The sequence below is a fragment of the Phyllobates terribilis genome, unplaced genomic scaffold, assembly GCF_046119375.1.
Source record: "Phyllobates terribilis strain yellow unplaced genomic scaffold, ASM4611937v1 Scaffold_186__1_contigs__length_3700242, whole genome shotgun sequence".
NCBI classification, from domain to species: domain Eukaryota; kingdom Metazoa; phylum Chordata; class Amphibia; order Anura; family Dendrobatidae; genus Phyllobates; species Phyllobates terribilis.
Window position 1 is genome coordinate 1,359,226 of NW_027362946.1, and position 21,154 is coordinate 1,380,379.

The window sequence follows — 21,154 nt, forward strand, 5'->3', positions numbered from 1 at the left end:
ATTAGCAAAGGATTTTGGTTCACAATATAGTGCCTAGTGTCAGAAAGCTGGGTTTGCGTCCTAGGTAGTGTTGAGCAAGTATGTTCCATTAACCCTTTCGCCGAGTATGCTCGGGCTGAGCTCCGAGTATTTACAGCTGCTCAGTGATATGTCTGAATCACTCCCATGTGCATGATTTGCAACTGTTTGACAGCTTTATTACATGTGAGGAATGTCTGTTTCTTACACATTCCTTACATGTAATAAAGCTGTCAAACAGTCGCAAATCATGCACATGGGAGTGATTCAAACATAACACCGATCAGCTGTAAATACTCGGAGCTCGCCCGAGCATACTTGGAACAGAACATACTCGCTCAACACTAGTCCTAGGTCATGGGTCTTCCAGCATGACAATGACCCCAAACATACTTCAAGAAGCACCTAGAAAATAGATAGAAACAAAGTGCTGGAGAGTTTTGACCAGCAATGAGTCTGTATCTAAATCCCATTGAACACCTGTGGAGAGATCTTAAAATTGCTGTATGGAGAAAAATATAAAAATTTGAGAGTCCTCAGTGGTTGATACCATTTTTTCAGTTAGCCATTAGTCAGTAAGCTTTCGAGACTACTCAGATCTCTTCATGAGACATAGTATAACACAAAATCTGAAGAGTCACATATTTATACACAACAGGGCACAGGAATAATGCAATAGATAACACAAGTCATGTGAAGCAGAACTATCAGTTTCGGAAAAGGATAAGCAGTTGTGGCCGTAAAAATGTGTGGCCACAAGTAGATCTATTCTTTTTTCTTTTATTGTGTGGCGATGAGAATTCATCCTTGTTTTAAGTTTTAGCCCTGTCTCCCCTACATACAGACCCCCAGTTGGACAATTGGTACATATAACTAAGTACATTGTGATGCAGCTGAAAGTACCTGGGATCTTGTGGTCCTGATGTGAGTTGGGAATCTTTATCTTGTCCGTGGTCATTATAAATGGACAGGTTTACATTTACAGTTGGTGAGGATGAATTGTATAAGTTTCACCACAGAGGTGAAACTATCCTCCCGGTCAGTTTTCTTTCCCTCCCAGTACCTTTTCATTCTAACAATGTTAGGTTTCTGGGAGATTATACTTGTTCCTTTTATTTTTGGTTCTCCTTAGCTTGCCTTCTTTGCCCTATATGAATGTGTTTTTGTTTCTCATTCAGGGTTTTCGTATACTTCATACTTTCCATTCCCCTTGTTGACAGTGTGTTGTGGCCTCCCCTCTGGTTCCTCAGGAGGTATGAGAAACTCCTCAATGACTTATTAGGGAGTTAGGTCTGTGGTGGCATTTTTAGTTGTACAGCTAGGGCCTTTCTTGTCTGTACAGAGACTAGTTGGGTGTAGTTGCGGCATTCTCCCCTGTGTGGGTTCTCCGGTGGTTATCAAGATGCGCTTTCTGTTTAAAACATTTCCCACATTTTGAACATGAAAACGGCTTCTTCCCTGTGTGAATTCTCTGATGTGTATTAAGATGTGATTTTTGTCCAAAACATTTCCCACAATCTGAACATGAAAAAGGCTTTGCCCCTGTGTGGGTTCTCTGATGGTTGATAAGAGTTGATTTCTCTGTAAAATATTTCCCACATTCTGAACATGAAAATGGCTTCTCTCCTGTGTGAGTTCTCTGATGGTTGATAAGAGTTGATTTCTCTGAAAAACATTTCCCACAATCTGAACATGAAAAAGGCTTTGCTCCTGTGTGGGTTCTCTGATGGTTGATAAGAGTTGATTTCTCTGTAAAATATTTCCCACATTCTGAACATGAAAATGGCTTCTCTCCTGTGTGAGTTCTCTGATGGTTGATAAGAGTTGATTTCTCTGAAAAACATTTTCCACATTCTGAACATGGAAAAGGCTTCTCCCCTGTGTGAGTTCTCTGATGTTTGAAAAGATTTGATTTATTTGCAAAACATCTCCCACATTCTGAACATGAAAATGGCTTCTCCCCTGTGTGAGTTCTCTGATGTATATTAAGACATGATTTTTGTACAAAACATTTCCCACAATCTGAACATGAAAATGGCTTCTCCCCTGTGTGAGTTCTCTGGTGCTTAAGAAAACTAGATTTATGGTTAAAACATTTTCCACATTTCGAACAAGGAAAAGGCTTCTCCCCTGTGTGAGTTCTCCGATGTTTGAAAAGAGTAGATTTCTCTGTAAAACATTTCCCACATTCTGAACATGAAAAAGGCTTCTCAACTGTGTGAGTTTTGTGATGTTTGATAAGATTTGATTTCGCTGTAAAATATTTCCCACATTCTGAACATGAAAATGGCTTCTCTCCTGTGTGTGTTCTCTGATGGTTGATAAGAGTTGATTTCTCTGTAAAACATTTTCCACATTCTGAACATGGAAAAGGCTTCTCCCCTGTGTGAGTTCTCACATGTTTGATAAGATTTGATTTCTTTGCAAAACATTTCCCACATTCTGAACATGCAAATGGCTTCTCCCCTGTGTGAGTTCTCTGATGTATATTAAGATTTGATTTCTGTACAAAACTTTTCCCACAATCTGAACATGAAAAAGGCTTCTCCTCTGTGTGGGTTCTCTGGTGTTTAAGAAAACTAGATTTCTGATTAAAACATTTTCCACATTCTGAACATGAAAATGGCTTCTCTCCTGTGTGCGTTCTCTGATGTGCGATAAGATTTGATTTCTCTGTAAAAAAATTCCCACATTCTGAACAGGAAAATGGCTTCTCTCCTGCGTGAGTTATCTGGTGCCTAACAAGACTTGATTTCTGATTAAAACATCTCCCACACTTGGAGCAAGAAAATCTATTCTTCGCTGTGTGAATTTTTTGATGTTTAAGAAAAGACTTTTTGAGAAGAAAACTATTTCTATATTCTGAACGTGAAAATGGCTTCTTTGCATTAGGTGCAGTTCGTCTTTTAATGCTTATTTTGTGACTTTGATTTTCCTTAGTAGTCGGTAATGAATCAGAAGACAGGACCTGTTTCAAAGGATCAGATGACAGATATTTGCTGTGAAGGGATGATGGTATATCTGGAGTAATGGCATTCACTTCAATTGTATTTTGTGTGATCTCAAGATCATCTGATTTAAAAATTGAAGATGTCAGCTGTCCCTCTGATCTCCTGGTACAGTCATCTGTCAAGAATAAAACCAATTATTATTTTTTAATAAACAATCCCTGAATTTTATATTTTTGAACATTTCCACTTAAACTGTCTGTCTGTAAAAAAGGCAAGTTATATAAAAAAAATTCACTTATTCACCAAGACAATGACCATCTAATAGAAAATCTCATAGGATGAACTGTTTGTTCACTCTGCCTCCCAAATATGGAATAAAAGGCACAGGCTCTGTCCAGCCACTAAGATTAGGGTGCCTGGGACCAGTAGTACCATCCAGTCTGGCAGTATGGGGGTGTGTGCTGTCCAGCTGGAGTAATCTGCTCCCTGCTTCAGCAATTTGGAAAGCACCGCACCCTACTAAAGCTGGAAGCATATTGCTGGAAGCTGCCAGATACAGCCTTGTTCTCCTCTGGTTCAGTCCTCTGTGCTCAGCTCCCGGTTTGTGTATTTGTTTCTGTTGTGACCTCGGCCCGTTTACTGACTACTGTTGTGTCTTCTGATTTTGTATTTTCTCTATCCTCTTGGTTCTGACCCGACTACCTGACTATTCTTCTTCCCATCTCACTCCACCGAATAGCAGGTAACACCATGGCCCAAGCCTAGGGGTCTCTGTGTAGGTTCAGATCCATGCAGAGGGGTTAAAGGGTGATAAGCAAAGTAATTTGTGAAATCTGTAAACGGGGTAGATAAGACAAGCCTGTTCGTGGTGGCTATCTTTTGAGCATTCATAATAGCTTAATGGCGCTCCTTCCCTTCTTAACCTGCCATGTGCCCAAACAGTAGTGTACAACCGTATATAGGGTATTGTCAGAGTCACAAGAAGTTGGAAAATAATTTGTAAGGTCCATTTGTTTCCTATTATTTTTTGTGAAGAATTCCAAAGTTATCACCACATAAAGTAACACACGTCAGATTTGAAAAATGAGGCCTGATTAGAAACATAATACTGGCTGCAGGAAGGGGTTAAATCAGAGGATTACTGAAGTCAAAAAACTGAGTATAGACAATAAAACATCTACTGAAATGATCAAACTGAACAGTCTCCATCAGAGAAAAATGAGTAACTAGTGGTGAAACATCTCTGGGGTAATTAGAGTATGGGGCTCGGTGGCTCTTGGCTATCTAAACTATCGTAAGGGACAATATTTTCTGTCAGATGAGTTTCAAGAAGAAATATTAGACATTTAAAGTGAACTTTTTATAATAGTGCAGAGCTGAGGTGTCTTAAATTTAGACCTCGGGCATTTGGAAGATGCAATGGAGACCTTTTTGAAAGACTACCAGGGAGTTACAGACTCACATAAGCGAGTCAAGCCGATCCCACCACAATGAAACTATCATAGGGAATGAACTTGTAAAAAAAAGAAAGAATATAAAAACATGTAACATCCCCAACAACAACGTATGTATGAAGGGAGAAATCCAACACTAAACTGGAGTTGCACTCATTTATGGTGGACCATTTGGTGTGAACAAGCCGGAACCCCGAACACGAACCTGAATTTGAAATGCCGAACAAATTCGCTCAATACTATTTATGACGTTGAGTGAATCCATGAAACCAGGGCTGGAGCCGACACATCTCCTGCAGGCGTGAATAAATGTATATTACAGCCATCAGCCACGCACAGCTTAGAGATATATCATGGCACAGGTGTAATGTTTTCTGTATAGTTTAGCACAATCCTGTTTGAAGTTAGTTGGTTTTAAAAGAAATTGAAAAGTCAGGATAAAGGGAAACTCTGTTGTTATTGTACAGAAATTCACACTTGTCCCTCACTGCACATTTAATGTTGTCGATCATAAAAGTGAAGTTTGGCCAGAAAGACTGGACCTGGTCTTGTAGGGACCATATGAGCACATTCAGCAGCACAGAAGGGAGAGAAGCTAGATTCATCCAATAAGATATCAGGGTCCTAGGAAGCCAACAGCATCATTACCCTCCGCTTTCTCTTAGAGACCCATCATATATTTCTTCAAGTTTACAGAACTGGGCAGGTAATGGTCAGCGTCTTCTAATCCCAGGGGGTAGGTGGATCCTCCAGGTTGTAAGTTCTATAGAAAAGGGCTTTCACAATTACACAGAGTAATTTGAATATTTTCGGACGGAGGACAATGTTGTGGTCTAGCGGCAAAATGGTGATCACACGATTGTGATACGGCCGGACTACACCACTGATAAAGCAGCAGAGCCGGTGACTAAGAAGAATCTGTGACTTCTCTGCATTTAGTGATTACTACTCACCTGGGTAGTCATATGTAGGAATCTCCTCTTTACACCGCTCATCACCCCTCACATATGTCTCTGTAGTATTAATATGGGTCAGATCTTCACCCTGAAACAAATATTGTAAAAGTCACAGACAGAGGAGAAGTCACATCTATGATCAGCTCTAATCCTGCCATCTCCACCGTTCTCTTTACACAAATATATAACATAATAATGGTGGATAAAACAGAACTGAAGACATGACCTTCACAGCATAGGGGAGATCTCATGACACCTTCTCTCCATCTACCTGATGATCCTGAGGAACATTGGGGTCTTCTTGTTTACAGCCCTGTGGAAGAAGAGGACGGGGACATCTCTCTGGTGTTGTCCTCTTACTGGATAGATCTGGAGGAAACACATACAGCGACTGAATTCATTCTTTACATACAGATAATTATAGGCCGTGTGTATTTAGTCCTGTCTATTACCTGGTGATGTGAGGGGCTGGGGAACCTCCATCATGATGTCCCTGTACAGATCTTTGTGTCCTTCTAAATACTCCCACTCCTCCATGGAGAAATAGACGGCGACATCCCGACACCTTATAGGAACCTGACACATACAATGATACCGTCATCCCCCAATCCCTTCATAGCGTTACTGTATAATGTCCCAGGATTCCCAGCAGTGTCACCTCTCCAGTCAGCAGCTCAATCATTTTGTAGGTGAGTTCTAGGATCTTCTGGTCATTGATGTCCTCATGTATTAGGGGGTTAGGTGGAGGCCCTGTGATTAATCTCTGGTTATGGAGAGAAACATTAATAAATCTCACTACAGACATTTCCAGAGTCCTCACCTCTCCAGTTCTGTCCATCTGTTACTCCCATAGATAAGAATGATGTAATGTGATGTCATCAGAATCTCTCACCTCTCCAGTAAGCCGAAAGAGGATCTCTAGGGTGAGGTGTAATATCCTCTCCACCATCTTGTCCATCATTTTCCTGGATAAATCAGGAAAATTTTCTTATATAGATGATCTTCACTGAGAGGATCCGGTATTTTAGAGATCTGAATGAGGAAAAGATGAGCTGATGGATAAAACCATTTTTCTGCAAACGATGATGTGGAATCCAAAATGTACCACGAGTACCCTTTATACCTTAATCTGGTGTTCAGGTCTATGGCCTATATATTAAAATCTGTGACATTCGAGCAGTACCTTCTCAACCATAAAAATTGTCCCTTGGGTTTTCCTCTTTTTATGGGGATGGGGGTGGTGGTTATCCCACTTCAATAGTTTATTAGTGCTTGAAGGTTTATGGTAGATGAGTGTCCCTAGGGTCCCATTACAATCCTTCTTGATCAGTACATGCAGGAAAGGCAACTGGTAATAATTGGTGTTGTTCTGCTCCTTTAAACAAAATGTACTTTTCAGGTTATATCCTCAGTACCCTCACTTTTCATCCCTTCTTTTGAGGCCCACACAGTCAGACTCTACCGGCCCTTCTCCCTGCGAGTAGCGGTTGTGTATCGCCCTCCAGCCCCCTCCCGTCAGTTTGTGGATCACTTTGCCACTTGGCTTTCAAACTTTCTATCCTATGATATCCCCACCCTCATCATGGGAGACTTTAACATCCCAATAGGCGATTCCCTCTCCCCATCTGCCGCTCATCTTTTATCGCTAACTTCCTCCTTCGGCCTTTCACAGCTTACTAATTCTCCTACACATGTAGGTGGAAATACTCTTTGACCTGATCTTCGCCCGGCTCTGTTCAATACATGACTTTACTAACTCTCCTCTTCCGCTCTCTGATCACAACCTTCTTTCATTCTCTGTCAAGAACTGTCACCCTGCTCAAGACACCCCCACTTTCCACACTTATAGAAATATACATGGCATTAACACCCAGAAATTTATGAAAACGTTGCAATCATCATTGGCCCCAATCTCCTCCCTCTCATGCCCTGACTCTGCACTGAAGCATTATAACGAAACATTGCAATGAGCCCTGGATGAAGCCGCACCTCTTACACAGAGAACAACTCGGCACAGACGTCGACAACCTTGGAACACGCTGCAAACACGTTTTCTCCAGCGGGGCTCCAGGTGTGCCGAACGGCTGTTGACAAAATCTAATCTGGCCAAAGATTTCCTCCATTATAAATTTATGCTTAAAACCTATAACTCCGCCCTTCACCTCTCCAAACAAACCTACTTTAACAACCTCATCATCTCATGGCCCAATAATCCTAAACACCTGTTTGACACTTTTCACTCTCTCCTTAATCAAACAGTACAGGCCCCAACCACCAACCTCAGCACTGACGATCTGGCCAATTATTTCAAAGAAAAAATTGACCATATCAGACAGGAAATTTTCTCTCAATCCCCAAATGTTATGCATGCTCCTCCCCCCCACACTGTATCTTGCTCATTTTCTGACTTCGAACCAGTCACGGAAGAAGAAGTGACAAGGCTCCTTGCTTCCTCTCGCTCTACCACCTGCACCAGTGACCCTATTCCTTCACATCTCCTTCAGTCCCTTTCTCCAGCTGTCAGCACTCACCTAACTAAAATATTCAACCTCTACCTCTCATCTTGTATTTTTCCCTCCTTTTTAAAACACTCCAGCATACATCCATTTCTTAAAAAAACACCCCTCGACCAGAACTGTGCTGTTAACTATAGACCTGTTTCCAATCTTCCCTTTATATCTAAACTCCTGGGACGACTGGTCCACTCCTGTCTAATACGCTATCTCTCAGATAACTCCCTTCTTGACCCTTTACAATCTGGTTTCCGCTCTTTAGATTCTACTGAAACTGAACACACTAAAGTTTCTAATGATCTACTAACAGCCAAATCTAATGGTCACTACTCCCTGCTGATTCTCCTGGATCTTTCTGCAGCATTAGACACTGTGGTTGTTCCGGTTGTTTTCTACTGGTCATGAAGATCCACGTATACTCGGACCCGGTGTCCGGTATATGCTAATATGTCCGAGACTGTTGGACTAGGGGATGTCTCTCCTTCCCCTCCCCGTTCGCTAGCCCACCCTGAGAGCTGGGGTACTCGGAAACCGTGCCACTGTGGATGTAGTCGCGGCCTAGGCCCAGTCCGTGCCCAGGGTTGTCACATTAAAAAGTTAAGGGCTAGGAGGGACGGTGACAGTGATTCGAGTGGTGTGAAAGACTACGCCACCTGTGGTTTCTGGTGATCCTCCACCAGCGCTGCGTTCAGTCCTCTGAGACGGGATGTAGTGGCAGCAGCAGATGGTACTACTCCCCACAGGCGGAGCAGGGCCTCAGGACAGAGGAAGCAGGAGGATGGGAATTGTAGTGGGAGATGTGGTGCGGTGTCGTGCGGTGCCGCGTTGCAATAAGAATCCAGAGGCCGTAGGGGTAGTCTTCCAAGCTTTACTCACGGTAGAATGCACAGCTGCAAGGCGTCTCCCTGCTCCTCACGGCGCGCTGCGGCCATCAGGACCGGGGGTCGACAACCTCTGAGTAATTCAGGTGCTTTGGTCAGGACCCCGCACCAGTGTTCCTAGACTTTTCCCACTAGGTCCTCTCCTGTCCGTGTGTGATACGTGTACTAAGGCCGGGTCTCCCTCTGGACTATGCACTGAACAAGGGTACGGGTGGCAACTCCGCTCCGTCCGTTAACCGGTGGGATCCACTGAGCTTCCGGGCTTCTCCGACTAAGACTTAAAGTGACAGAGTCAGATATCGGGGGCCGGTACCCCTTTTGCAGCAGGAATCCCTCTGACTAGGCCAGAATAGTGAGGACAGGTGGCGTATACCCTCCGTCTGTATCCCCCTGGGTTCCTTTTGCCTGCGGAGCTTGTCTCCTCTGCTCCACTCCAGGCCTTCTTGGGTAGGGACCTTGACCGGGTAGAGACAGCCATTAACTCTAACCCGCTCCTTGACTCAAGGCCAGAGTACGAGGACCGTGTCCCCATCAACTGCAGGTTCACACAGAAAGCCACGTTCAGTGATGAAGATCACAATCAAAAGACCATAAGCCAAAGATGGCTGTGTATTAAATATTAATTTTGTTGTGTAACCTAAATGTGCGTCCTCCACCCTCACCCACTACTAGGTTCCCCCTATCTTTTGGTCCCCCCCATCTCCACTTATCCCAGATGGGGCAGCACCCTGGTGCATATGAGCCCCCCCTTACGTGGGAGAGGTGTAGTGTTGGATGCAGAGGTGGGGTCCTGACAGTTACACCATCCTTACCTCGAAGGGGAGATACCACACCTCATTAAAGAGATGCAGTACCCCTGTGGCGACCGAACCCTCAGGGGCGCCACAGATCTACCTCTCTTACCGCTCCTTCACTGTGTCTTTTGCTGGCTCCTCTTCTTCTCCCCTCCCCCTTATTGTCAGGGTTCCTTAAGGATCAGTCCCAGGCACCCTTCTTTTTTGCTTATATACCGCTCCTATTGGACAAACAATCAGCAGATTCGGTTTTCAGTACCATCTCTATGCTGATGACACCCAATTATACACCTCTTCTCCGGACATCACCCCTGCATTATTACAAAATACCAGTGATTGTCTTTCCGCTGTCTCTAACACTAAGTCCTCCCTCTATCTAAAATTGAATCTGTCAAAAACTAAACTACTCCTATTTCCTCCCTCCACTAACCTACCTGTGCCTGATATTGCCATTTCCGTTTGTGGCTCCATCATTACTCGCCAGCAACATGCCCGCTGTCTTGGGGTCATACTTGATTCAGATCTTTCCTTCACTCCTCACATCAAATCACTCGCTCGCTCGTGTCATCTACACCTCAAAAACATCTCTAGAATCATAAATTTTCTTACCTTTGACACTAAAAACTTTTATGCAGCTCTTATTCATTCTCATCTGGAATATTGCTACTCTTTACTTATCGATCTCCCTCTTTCTAAACTTTCCCCTCTCCAATCCGTCCTGAACGCAGCTGTCAGGATCATATTCCTCACCCACCGACACAACGATGCCTTTTCCCTTTACCAGTCATTGCACTGATTGCCCATCCAGTAAAGAGTTCAATATAAACTTATCGCTCTTACCCACAAAGCTCTTGATGATTCAGCACCACTCTACATCTCCTCCCTCGTCTCAGTCTACCAACCTTCCCGTGACCTCCGTTCTGCTAATAACTTAAAGCTAAAATCCTCCGTAATCCGAATTTCCCACTCCTGTCTCCAAGATTTCTCTGCACCAATTCTTTGGAATGCACTACCCAGGACAATTTGATTAATTCCCAATACCCACAGTTTTAAGCGTGCCGTAAAAAAACGGTTTCTTTAGATTGGCCTATCACCTCAACATACTTATCTAACTGTCCCAGTTTGGCCCATATTAAAATTTTCTTCAAAATCATGCTCATACCATCCATGCACTGAATAGCCTCTGCCGGTACTGTACACATACTGGCTGGCGACCAGTTCATGTAGTGTTATATACTTACCCTATTTAGTATATTAAGGCTGTATTATACAATATATGTACATTTTACCTTTTATGTCTCCCCTATTTCCTTATAGACTGTAAGCTTGTGAGCAGGACCCTCACTCCTTTTAATATCTGAGTTATGCTTATTCTGTAAAGTCTGTATTGTCTGTATAAGTCCCCCCTAAAATTGTAAAGTGCTGTGGAATATGTTGGCGCTATAAAAATAAAAATTATTAATATAATTAAATTCAGATGTAAATCTAAGGCCCACTCTATTGATGTTGAGTTCCCCGACAAATTAAAAAGATTGTTCACTCGTCCCTGACCAGGTGATAAAAATGTCATCAATATATTTGTACCATACCCCAATATATGGATGTCACCACTTATAATCATGTCTGAATATTGTGGATTCCTCCCACCAGCCCAGGATTAAGTTAGCATATGAGGGGGCACAGAGGCTGCCCATCGCAGTACCCCTGAGCTGGTGGAAGTACTTCCTGTCAAAAAGAAAGAAGTTATGAGTAAGAGTGAATTTTAGATCCTCCATGAAGTCATTATGTCTGCTACACTCTATTGACCTCGATTTCAGGAAAGGTCTTACTCCTCTGATACCATCCTCATGCGGAATATTACTATACAAAGCCTCGATATCTAGTAAGGCCTGCTCCCCTACATGCATGTATACATGCTCGAGGGTCTACATGGAGGGGAGCAGGCAGAGGGAAAACCAACTCCAGAGGGATTATTCCAACTGCAGGACCTCAGGCGCTACTGGGGGAACATTATAGTGTGTGGGGGCATCATACATACTGCATAAGAGGCATAATGGGGGCATCATACATCCTGCATAAGGGGCATAATGGGGGCATTACACTGTGTGGGGGCATCATACATACTGTATAAGGGGCAAAATGGGGGCATTACAATGTGGGGGGCATCATACATACTGCATAAGGGGCATAATGGGGGCATTACACTGTGTGGGGGCATCATACATACTGCATAAGGGGCATAATGGGGGCATTACACTGTGGGGGAATCATACATACTGCATAAGGGGGCATAATGGGGGCATTACACTCTGGGGGCATCATACATACTGCTTAAGGGGCATTACACTGTGTTGGGGCATCATACATACTGCATAAGGGGCAAAATGGGGCATTACACTGTGGGGGGCATCATACATACTGCATAAGGGGCATAATGGGGGCATTACACTGTGTGGGGGCAACATACATACAGCATAAGGGGCAAAATGGGGGCATTACACTGTGTGGGGGCAACATACATACAGCATAAGGGGCAAAATGGGGGCATCATACATACTGCATAAGGGGCATAATGGGAGCATCAAACATACTGCATAAGGGGCATAATGGGGGCATTACACTGTGGTGGCATACATACTGCATAAGGGGCATAATGGGGGCATTACACTGTGGGGGAATCATACATACTGCATAAAGGGGCATAATGGGGGCATTACACTGTGAGGGCATCATACATACTGCATAAGGGGCATTACACTGTGTGGGGGCATCATGCATACTGCATAAGGGGCATTACACTGTGTGGGGGCATCATACATACTGCATAAGGGGCAAAATGGGGGCATTACACTGTGGGGGGCATCATACATACTGCATAAGGGGCATAATGGGGCATCATACATACTGCATAAGGGGCATAATGGGGGCATTACACTGTGGGGGAATCATACATACTGCATAAAGGGGCATAATGGGGGCATTACACTGTGGGGGCATCATACATACTGCATAAGGGGCATAATGGGGGCATTACACTGTGGGGGAATCATACATACTGCATAAAGGGGCATAATGGGGGCATTACACTGTGGGGGCATCATACATACTGCATAAGGGGCAAAATGGGGGCATTACACTGTGGGGGGCATCATACAAACGCAATAAGGGGCATAATGGGGGCATTACACTGTGTGGGGGCATCATACATACAGCATAAGGGGCAAAATTGGGGCATTACACTGTGGGGGGCATCATACATACTGCATAAGGGGCATAATGGGGGCATCATACATACTGCATAAGGGGCATAATGGGAGCATCAAACATACTGCATAAGGGGCATAATGGGGGCATTACACTGTGTGGTGGCATCATACATACTGCATAAGGGGCATAATGGGGGCATTACACTGTGGGGGAATCATACATACTGCATAAGGGGCAAAATGGGGGCATCATACATACTGCATAAGGGGCAAAATGGGGGCATTACACTGTGGGGGGCATCATACTGCATAAGGGGCATAGTGGGGGCATTACACTGTATGGGGGGGGATCATACATCCTGCATAAGGGGCATAATGGTGGCATTACACTGTGGGGGCATCATACATTCTGCATAAGGGGTATAATGGAGGCATTACACTGTGGGGGGCATCATACATCCTGCATAAGGGGCATAATGGGGGCATTACACTGTGTGGGGGGCATCATACATCCTGTATAAGGGGCATAATGGGGGCATTACACTGTGTGGGGGGCATCATACATCCTGCATAAGGGGCATAATGGGGGCATTACACTGTGGGGGATCATACATCCTGCATAAGGGGCATAATGGAGGCATTACACTGTGTGGGGGCATCATACATCCTGCATAAGGGGCATAATGGGGGCATTGCACTGTGGGGGGCATCATACATACTGCATAAGGGGCATAATGGGGGCATTACACTGTGTGGGGGCATCATACATCCGGCATAAGGGGCATAATGGGGGCATTACACTGTGTGGGGGCATCATACATCCTGCATAAGGGGCATAATGGGGGAATTACACTGTGTGGGGGCATCATACATACTGCATAAGGGGCATAATGGGGGCATTACACTGTGGGGGCATCATACATACTGCATAAGGGGTATAATGGGGGCATTACACTGTGGGGGGCATCATACATCCTGTATAAGGGGCATAATGGGGGCATTACACTGTGTGGGGGCATCATACATCCTGTATAAGGGGCATAATGGGGGCATTACACTGTGGGGGGCATCATACATCCTGTATAAGGGGCATAATGGGGGCATTACACTGTGGGGGGCATCATACATACTGCATAAGGGGCATAATGGGGGCATTACACTGTGTGGGGGCATCATACATCCTGCATAAGGGGCATAATGGGGGCATTACACTGTGTGGGGGCATCATACATCCTGTATAAGGGGCATAATGGGGGCATTACACTGTGTGGGGGCATCATACATCCTGCATAAGGGGCATAATGGGGGCATTACACTGTGTGGGGGCATCATACATCCTGCATAAGGGGCATAATGGGGGCATTACACTGTGTGGGGGCATCATACATCCTGCATAAGGGGCATAATGGGGGCATTACACTGTGTGGGGGCATCATACATCCTGTATAAGGGGCATAATGGGGGCATTACACTGTGTGGGGGCATCATACATCCTGCATAAGGGGCATAATGGGGGCATTACACTGTGGGGCCAGTAAAGGGGTCCTGTACTATGAGAACAATACGTTTCCCCCCTTCCTGTCTCCATAGTACTGCGCCCAGTAATGGGGGATCTCCACATACCTCCACGTGCAGCGCCGGCACGGTAAACGCTAGAATGTATGGGCTCTTTCCAGGTATGACGTCATTTCCGGGGGCGTGTCCTGACTGTGCATTACGGGCGTCTTCTAGTTTAGCAGCAGATGCCATAGCCTCATGCAGAGGGACTGGGAGACAAGCTGCTGGTGAAGCTGCAGGAGGTCAGTGCTGCGGGCTCGTGGGGGCTCTGGGTGAGATGCACGCTTGGGGGCTGGTGGGGGCTATGTGGGGGATGCTGCGGGCTCTGGGGACATGCTGGGTGCTCTGTGGGGATGCCCTGGGGCATGCTGCGGATTTGTGGGGGCTCTGAGTGGGATGCACGCTTGGGGGCTCTGTGGGGGCTGGTCGTGGCTATGTAGGGGATCCTGTGGGCTCTGGGGACATGCTGTGGGCTCTTGGTGCTCTGTGGGGATGCTCTGGGGGCATGATGCGGGCTTTTGGGGGCTCTGGGTGGATGCTGGGGGCTTGTGATGGCTCTGGGTGCATGCTGGGGTCTCTGGGTGGATGCTGCGGGCTTGTGGTGGTTGTGGGGACATGCTGCGGATTTGTGGGATGCACCCTTGGGGGCTCTGTGGGGGCTGGTGGTGACTATGTAGGGGATCCTGTGGGCTCTGGGTGCTCTGTGGGGACGCTCTGGGGGCATGCTGCGGGCTTGTGGGGGCTCTGGGTGGATGCTGCGGGCTTGTGATGGCTCTGGGTGGATGCTGGGGGCTTGTGGTGGCTCTGGGTGGATGCTGGGGGCTTGTGGTGGCTCTGGGTGGATGCTGGGGGCTTGTGGTGGCTCTGGGTGGATGCTGGGGGCTTGTGGTGGCTCTGGGTGGATGCTGGGGGCTTGTGGTGGCTCTGGGTGGATGCTGGGGGCTTGTGGTGGCTCTGGGTGGATGCTGGGGGCTTGTGGTGGCTCTGGGTGGATGCTGGGGGCTTGTGGTGGCTCTGGGTGGATGCTGCGGGCTTGTGGTGGCTCTGGGTGGATGCTGGGGGCTTGTGGTGGCTTTGGGTGGATGCTGCGGGCTTGTGGTGGCTCTGGGTGGATGCTGCGGGCTTGTGGTGGCTCTGGGTGGATGCTGCGGGCTTGTGGTGGCTCTGGGTGGATGCTGCGGGCTTGTGGTGGCTCTGGGTGGATGCTGCGGGCTTGTGGTGGCTCTGGGTGGATGCTGCGGGCTTGTGGTGGCTCTGGGTGGATGCTGCGGGCTTGTGGTGGCTCTGGGTGGATGCTGCGGGCTTGTGGTGGCTCTGGGTGGATGCTGCGGGCTTGTGGTGGCTCTGGGTGGATGCTGGGGGCTTGTGGTGGCTCTGGGTGGATGCTGCGGGCTTGTGGTGGCTCTGGGTGGATGCTGGGGGCTTGTGGTGGCTCTGGGTGGATGCTGCGGGCTTGTGGTGGCTCTGGGTGGATGCTGCGGGCTTGTGGTGGCTCTGGGTGGATGCTGCGGGCTTGTGGTGGCTCTGGGTGGATGCTGCGGGCTTGTGGTGGCTCTGGGTGGATGCTGCGGGCTTGTGGTTGCTCTGGGGGCATGCTGCGGGCTTGTGGTGGCTCTGGGGGCATGCTGCGGGCTTGTGGTGGCTCTGGGGGCATGCTGCGGGCTTGTGGTGGCTCTGGGGGCATGCTGCGGGCTTGTGGTGGCTCTGGGGGCATGCTGCGGGCTTGTGGTGGCTCTGGGGGCATGCTGCGGGCTTGTGGTGGCGCTGGGGGCTCTGGATGTATGCTGCAGGCTTGTGGTGGCTCTGGATGTATGCTGCAGGCTTGTGGTGGCTCTGGATGTATGCTGCAGGCTTGTGGTGGCTCTGGATGTATGCTGCAGGCTTGTGGTGGCTCTGGATGTATGCTGCAGGCTTGTGGTGGCTCTGGATGTATGCTGCAGGCTTGTGGTGGCTCTGGATGTATGCTGCATGCTGGGGGCTCTGGGTGGATGCTGCGGGCTTGAGGTGGCTCTGGGGGCTCTGGGTGGATACTGCGGGCTTGTGGGGGCTCTGGGGAAGGGGGGCGCGGGATGATGGTGCACGCCTGTGGGGGCTCTGGGGAAGGGGGGCGCGGGATGATGGTGCACGCCTGTGGGGGCTCTGGGGAAGGGGGGCGCGGGATGATGGTGCACGCCTGTGGGGGCTCTGGGGAAGGGGGGCGCGGGATGATGGTGCACGCCTGTGGGGGCTCTGGGGAAGGGGGGCGCGGGATGGTGGTGCACGCCTGTGGGGGCTCTGGGGAAGGGGGGCGCGGGATGATGGTGCACGCCTGTGGGGGCTCTGGGGAAGGGGGGCGCGGGATGATGGTGCACGCCTGTGGGGGCTCTGGGGAAGGGGGGCGCGGGATGATGGTGCACGCCTGTGGGGGCTCTGGGGAAGGGGGGCGCGGGATGATGGTGCACGCCTGTGGGGGCTCTGGGGAAGGGGGGCGCGGGATGATGGTGCACGCCTGTGGGGGCTCTGGGGAAGGGGGGCGCGGGATGATGGTGCACGCCTGTGGGGGCTCTGGGGAAGGGGGGCGCGGGATGATGGTGCACGCCTGTGGGGGCTCTGGGGAAGGGGGGCGCGGGATGATGGTGCACGCCTGTGGGGGCTCTGGGGAAGGGGGGCGCGGGATGATGGTGCACGCCTGTGGGGGCTCTGGGGAAGGGGGGCGCGGGATGATGGTGCACGCCTGTGGGGGCTCTGGGGAAGGGGGGCGCGGGATGATGGTGCACGCCTGTGGGGGCTCTGGGGAAGGGGGGCGCGGGATGATGGTGCACGCCTGTGGGGGCTCTGGGGAAGGGGGGCGCGGGATGATGGTGCACGCCTGTGGGGGCTCTGGGGAAGGGGGGCGCGGGATGATGGTGCACGCCTGTGGGGGCTCTGGGGAAGGGGGGCGCGGGATGATGGTGCACGCCTGTGGGGGCTCTGGGGAAGGGGGGCGCGGGATGATGGTGCACGCCTGTGGGGGCTCTGGGGAAGGGGGGCGCGGGATGATGGTGCACGCCTGTGGGGGCTCTGGGGAAGGGGGGCGCGGGATGATGGTGCACGCCTGTGGGGGCTCTGGGGAAGGGGGGCGCGGGATGATGGTGCACGCCTGTGGGGGCTCTGGGGAAGGGGGGCGCGGGATGATGGTGCACGCCTGTGGGGGCTCTGGGGAAGGGGGGCGCGGGATGATGGTGCACGCCTGTGGGGGCTCTGGGGAAGGGGGGCGCGGGATGATGGTGCACGCCTGTGGGGGCTCTGGGGAAGGGGGGCGCGGGATGATGGTGCACGCCTGTGGGGGCTCTGGGGAAGGGGGGGGGGTGCGGGATGATGGTGCACGCCTGTGGGGGCTCTGGGGAAGGGGGGGGGGTGCGGGATGATGGTGCACGCCTGTGGGGGCTCTGGGGAGGGGGGGGGTGCGGGATGATGGTGCACGCCTGTGGGGGCTCTGGGGAAGGGGGGGGGTGCGGGATGATGGTGCACGCCTGTGGGGGCTCTGGGGAAGGGGGGGGGGGTGCGGGATGATGGTGCACGCCTGTGGGGGCTCTGGGGAAGGGGGGGGGGGTGCGGGATGATGGTGCACGCCTGTGGGGGCTCTGGGGAAGGGAAGGGGTGCGGGATGATGGTGCACGCCTGTGGGGGCTCTGGGGAAGGGAAGGGGTGCGGGATGATGGTGCACGCCTGTGGGGGCTCTGGGGTAAGGGGGGCGTGGGATGATGGTGCACGCCTGTGGGGGCTCTGGGGTAAGGGGGGCGTGGGATGATGGTGCACGCCTGTGGGGGCTCTGGGGTAAGGGGGGCGTGGGATGATGGTGCACGCCTGTGGGGGCTCTGGGGTAAGGGGGGCGTGGGATGATGGTGCACGCCTGTGGGGGCTCTGGGGAAGGGGGGGGTGCGGGATGATGGTGCACGCCTGTGGGGGCTCTGGGGAAGGGGGGGTGCGGGATGATGGTGCACGCCTGTGGGGGCTCTGGGGAAGGGGGGGTGCGGGATGATGGTGCACGCCTGTGGGGGCTCTGGGGAAGGGGGGGGTGCGGGATGATGGTGCACGCCTGTGGGGGCTCTGGGGAAGGGGGGGGTGCGGGATGATGGTGCACGCCTGTGGGGGCTCTGGGGAAGGGGGGGGCGGGATGATGGTGCACGCCTGTGCGGGCTCTGGGGAAGGGGGGGTGGGGTGGGATGATGGTGCATGACTGTGGGCGATGGTGCACGCTTTTGGGGCCTCTGGAGGGGGGTAATGTTTGTAGAGGGCAGTCTGCTGGGATTTGGGGTGGGGGTTTATGCTTTGGGTCCCTCTGGTTGATGTGGGGGGATTAATGCTGGGGGGATTTGGGGTGGTGGGTTAATGTTTCATTGTGGGACACAAAAAACCATTGGTGTATGTTGCTGACACTATGCAAAAAAAGCTTAGCTCTTCCCCAGAAGGGTGCATCTTCAACTGGCATGAAGCTAATCCGTTTTAGCTTAGTGTCAGTAGGAGGCAGACATGAGTCTGGACCCAGGCCCATCTCTACCCTAGGGTGTTTTCACATTGCGTTCTGTGTCGCCGTCGGGGCATACGTCTACTGTGTCTGAGAGTCCGCCTCCTCTAGGCGTACACTCCCAAAAAAAGTGCATGTTCGCTCTGCCATCACCATTGCAGTATATGGCCCCCGTCAGCGCATACATCAGACCCCGTTTTGCTGGGGATTTTGGACGTATACCCCAACTGGGACACAGAACGCAATGTGTATGTAGCCGTAGTTTTTTTTTTTTTTAAATTAATGATTCCCCTTTTTCTTTCAGATACTGTTTGTAAGGGCGACAGTGGAATTTTTTCACTACTGTATCCTCTGTGGTCTACGAGTCAGGACCCTAACACAACAAGAGTGTTTGGGATTCCCTGGCCGACTGTCCTTGGCACTAATCTTCTGCCTGCTCGCCCCCCAGATCCAGAAGGATCAGGTTATCTCATGCCCAGCTTCATCGGTTTGCGAAGAAGGATTCAGGTTCTTCACCATAGATATGTCATACCAGGCAGTGAGGGTGCTCGATTCGCCACCTCCACGTTTTCCAGAGGCTCCTGTGACCCCTCTTTTAAAAAATCCAGACTTCAGTCTAGACTTTCTCCGGTGGTCAGGCCAAACCACTGGCAGCCTAAACAATCACACACGCCGCCCTCCACCTATCAGGGCACACTTTGCATTCTGGTGCGCAAGATCCCTGCACGTGTTTTTCCTGTTACTTCCTCTTTCTACTCGGCGTCATCTTTCTGTCGCCAGTTTATAACACTGCCTCAGCTCACCTGAACTCTGCTGCCTCATTGCCTGGTTCTGCCGGATCACCGCCACCTTCAGCCTCTCAAGGTCTTCAGGATGCAGTGTCTGAGTAACCTCTACCACCGGGGGCAACTCTTTATCCACAGCCTAGCTCCCCTCTAGCATCTGTTTATTTCTCTTCTCTCTATACCTAACCCCAGGGAGTCTCATTTTGCATGTTTCTCCTGTAACAAAAGGTTTCCTTCTGGTCAGACCTCTGCAGTCTGCCCACATGTCACCTCCCCAGGAGCTCTCACTGCCTATAACGAGAGTGTGCCCCCCCCCCCTGCAGCCGCCTATTCAGCCCTGGCAGGCGGCAACATCACCATCCACATGGCCACATAGCTGAAATCATGGAACGTGGATTCGGAAATTTTCAGTGTAGAACAGCAGCCAAAAGGACAACTCTCCGGCCCGCCAGGAAAAGAAGAGACCTTCCTTTAGGCTAGCCGCCTCCTGGCATCAACAAACTCGCCAGCGCCGGTACGGATCTAGCAGATTCTCTTCGGTATGACGCGGTGTTCCCACCTGAGATGTTTCTGAGGGTGGATGGCCATCTCCTTTGGTTCTGGGATGAGTGGCTCTCAGTAGTCAACAATGCTTGGGTCTGAGATGTTGTCGACTACAGCCACAAAATAGAATTTTCCACGCTGCCATATATTCGAGACCAATTTCCCCAAAGACCCCCTTTTCTTATTCCCGGGTTTTTCAAGGCTATTGATTTGCTATCCAAAGCAGGCATCATGATCTCAGTTCCAGGACGCTGAAACATCAGACACCGGAGGCAGGCCGAGGGGTTGGGGCAAAGCCAAAAACCTTACCCACAATCCTCCCATAAATGACCTTTTATAAAATTAGAATTATTTCTATGCATAATGTTAAAATGTTATTTCTACAATTAAACGTTTGAGATTTCTGTGGTAATGGTTATTTGTTTCTGTTCTGAATGTAAATAAAACATTTCTGATTAAGTTTCCTCATTGTATTTTAGCCTTTCATTTTACTCATAGGGCATGAAAAGCCCATGATGCATCTGTGTAAACCATGTAAAGCAGTGTTCCCCAACTCCAGTCCTCCAGGCCCACCAACAGGTCAGGTTTTCAGGATCTCCTTAGTATTGCACAGGTGATGGAATTATTGCCTGTGCAGGTGATGGAATTATCACCTGTGCAATACTAAGGAAATCCTGAAAACATGACCTGTTGGTGGGCCTTGAGGACTGGAGTTGGGGAACCCTGATGTAAAGGTACTATAATAACATGGCTTAGACTGGTAACCCACTTTTGAAACAATGAAGTTCACTTGTACAAGCTGCATAGATGAAAACCTGCTTAAAGGGAACCTGTCACCTGGTTTTCCCCATATAAAGTACGACCACCACCTTTATGCCCTAGAATGCTGTATAGAAGTCCCCAAGCCGATCGCATAACGTAAAAAAAACACTTATATTAGACTCACCTACAGGGTAGTCCCGTCCAATGGGTTTCTCTAGTGTTAATCCGGCGCCTCCTCCTCCTGAGAT

At 49.7% G+C, this 21,154-nt stretch overlaps 2 protein-coding genes across 2 annotated transcripts in view; both read right to left on the bottom strand.

Annotated features, from left to right (window-relative positions):
* Positions 1-648: 648 nt before the first annotated feature.
* LOC141212788 (uncharacterized) overlaps positions 649-21,154 on the bottom strand; it is a 78,392-nt gene continuing 57,886 nt past the window's right edge. Inside the window, exon 4 of the mRNA XM_073665094.1 lies at positions 649-2,670. Coding sequence (XP_073521195.1) covers positions 1,364-2,670 — 1,307 coding nt within the window. The 3' untranslated portion in view covers positions 649-1,363. The remainder of the gene's footprint in view (positions 2,671-21,154) is intronic.
* LOC141212773 (gastrula zinc finger protein XlCGF66.1-like) lies at positions 3,195-14,494 on the bottom strand. The gene is made up of 7 exons (XM_073665081.1): positions 14,397-14,494; positions 6,272-6,411; positions 6,038-6,142; positions 5,832-5,955; positions 5,651-5,748; positions 5,377-5,467; positions 3,195-3,229 (listed from the first exon to the last, which is right to left on the bottom strand). The coding sequence occupies exons 2-7, from the start codon at positions 6,338-6,340 to the stop codon at positions 3,195-3,197; spliced, it is 522 nt and encodes a 173-aa protein (XP_073521182.1). The 5' UTR covers positions 6,341-6,411; positions 14,397-14,494.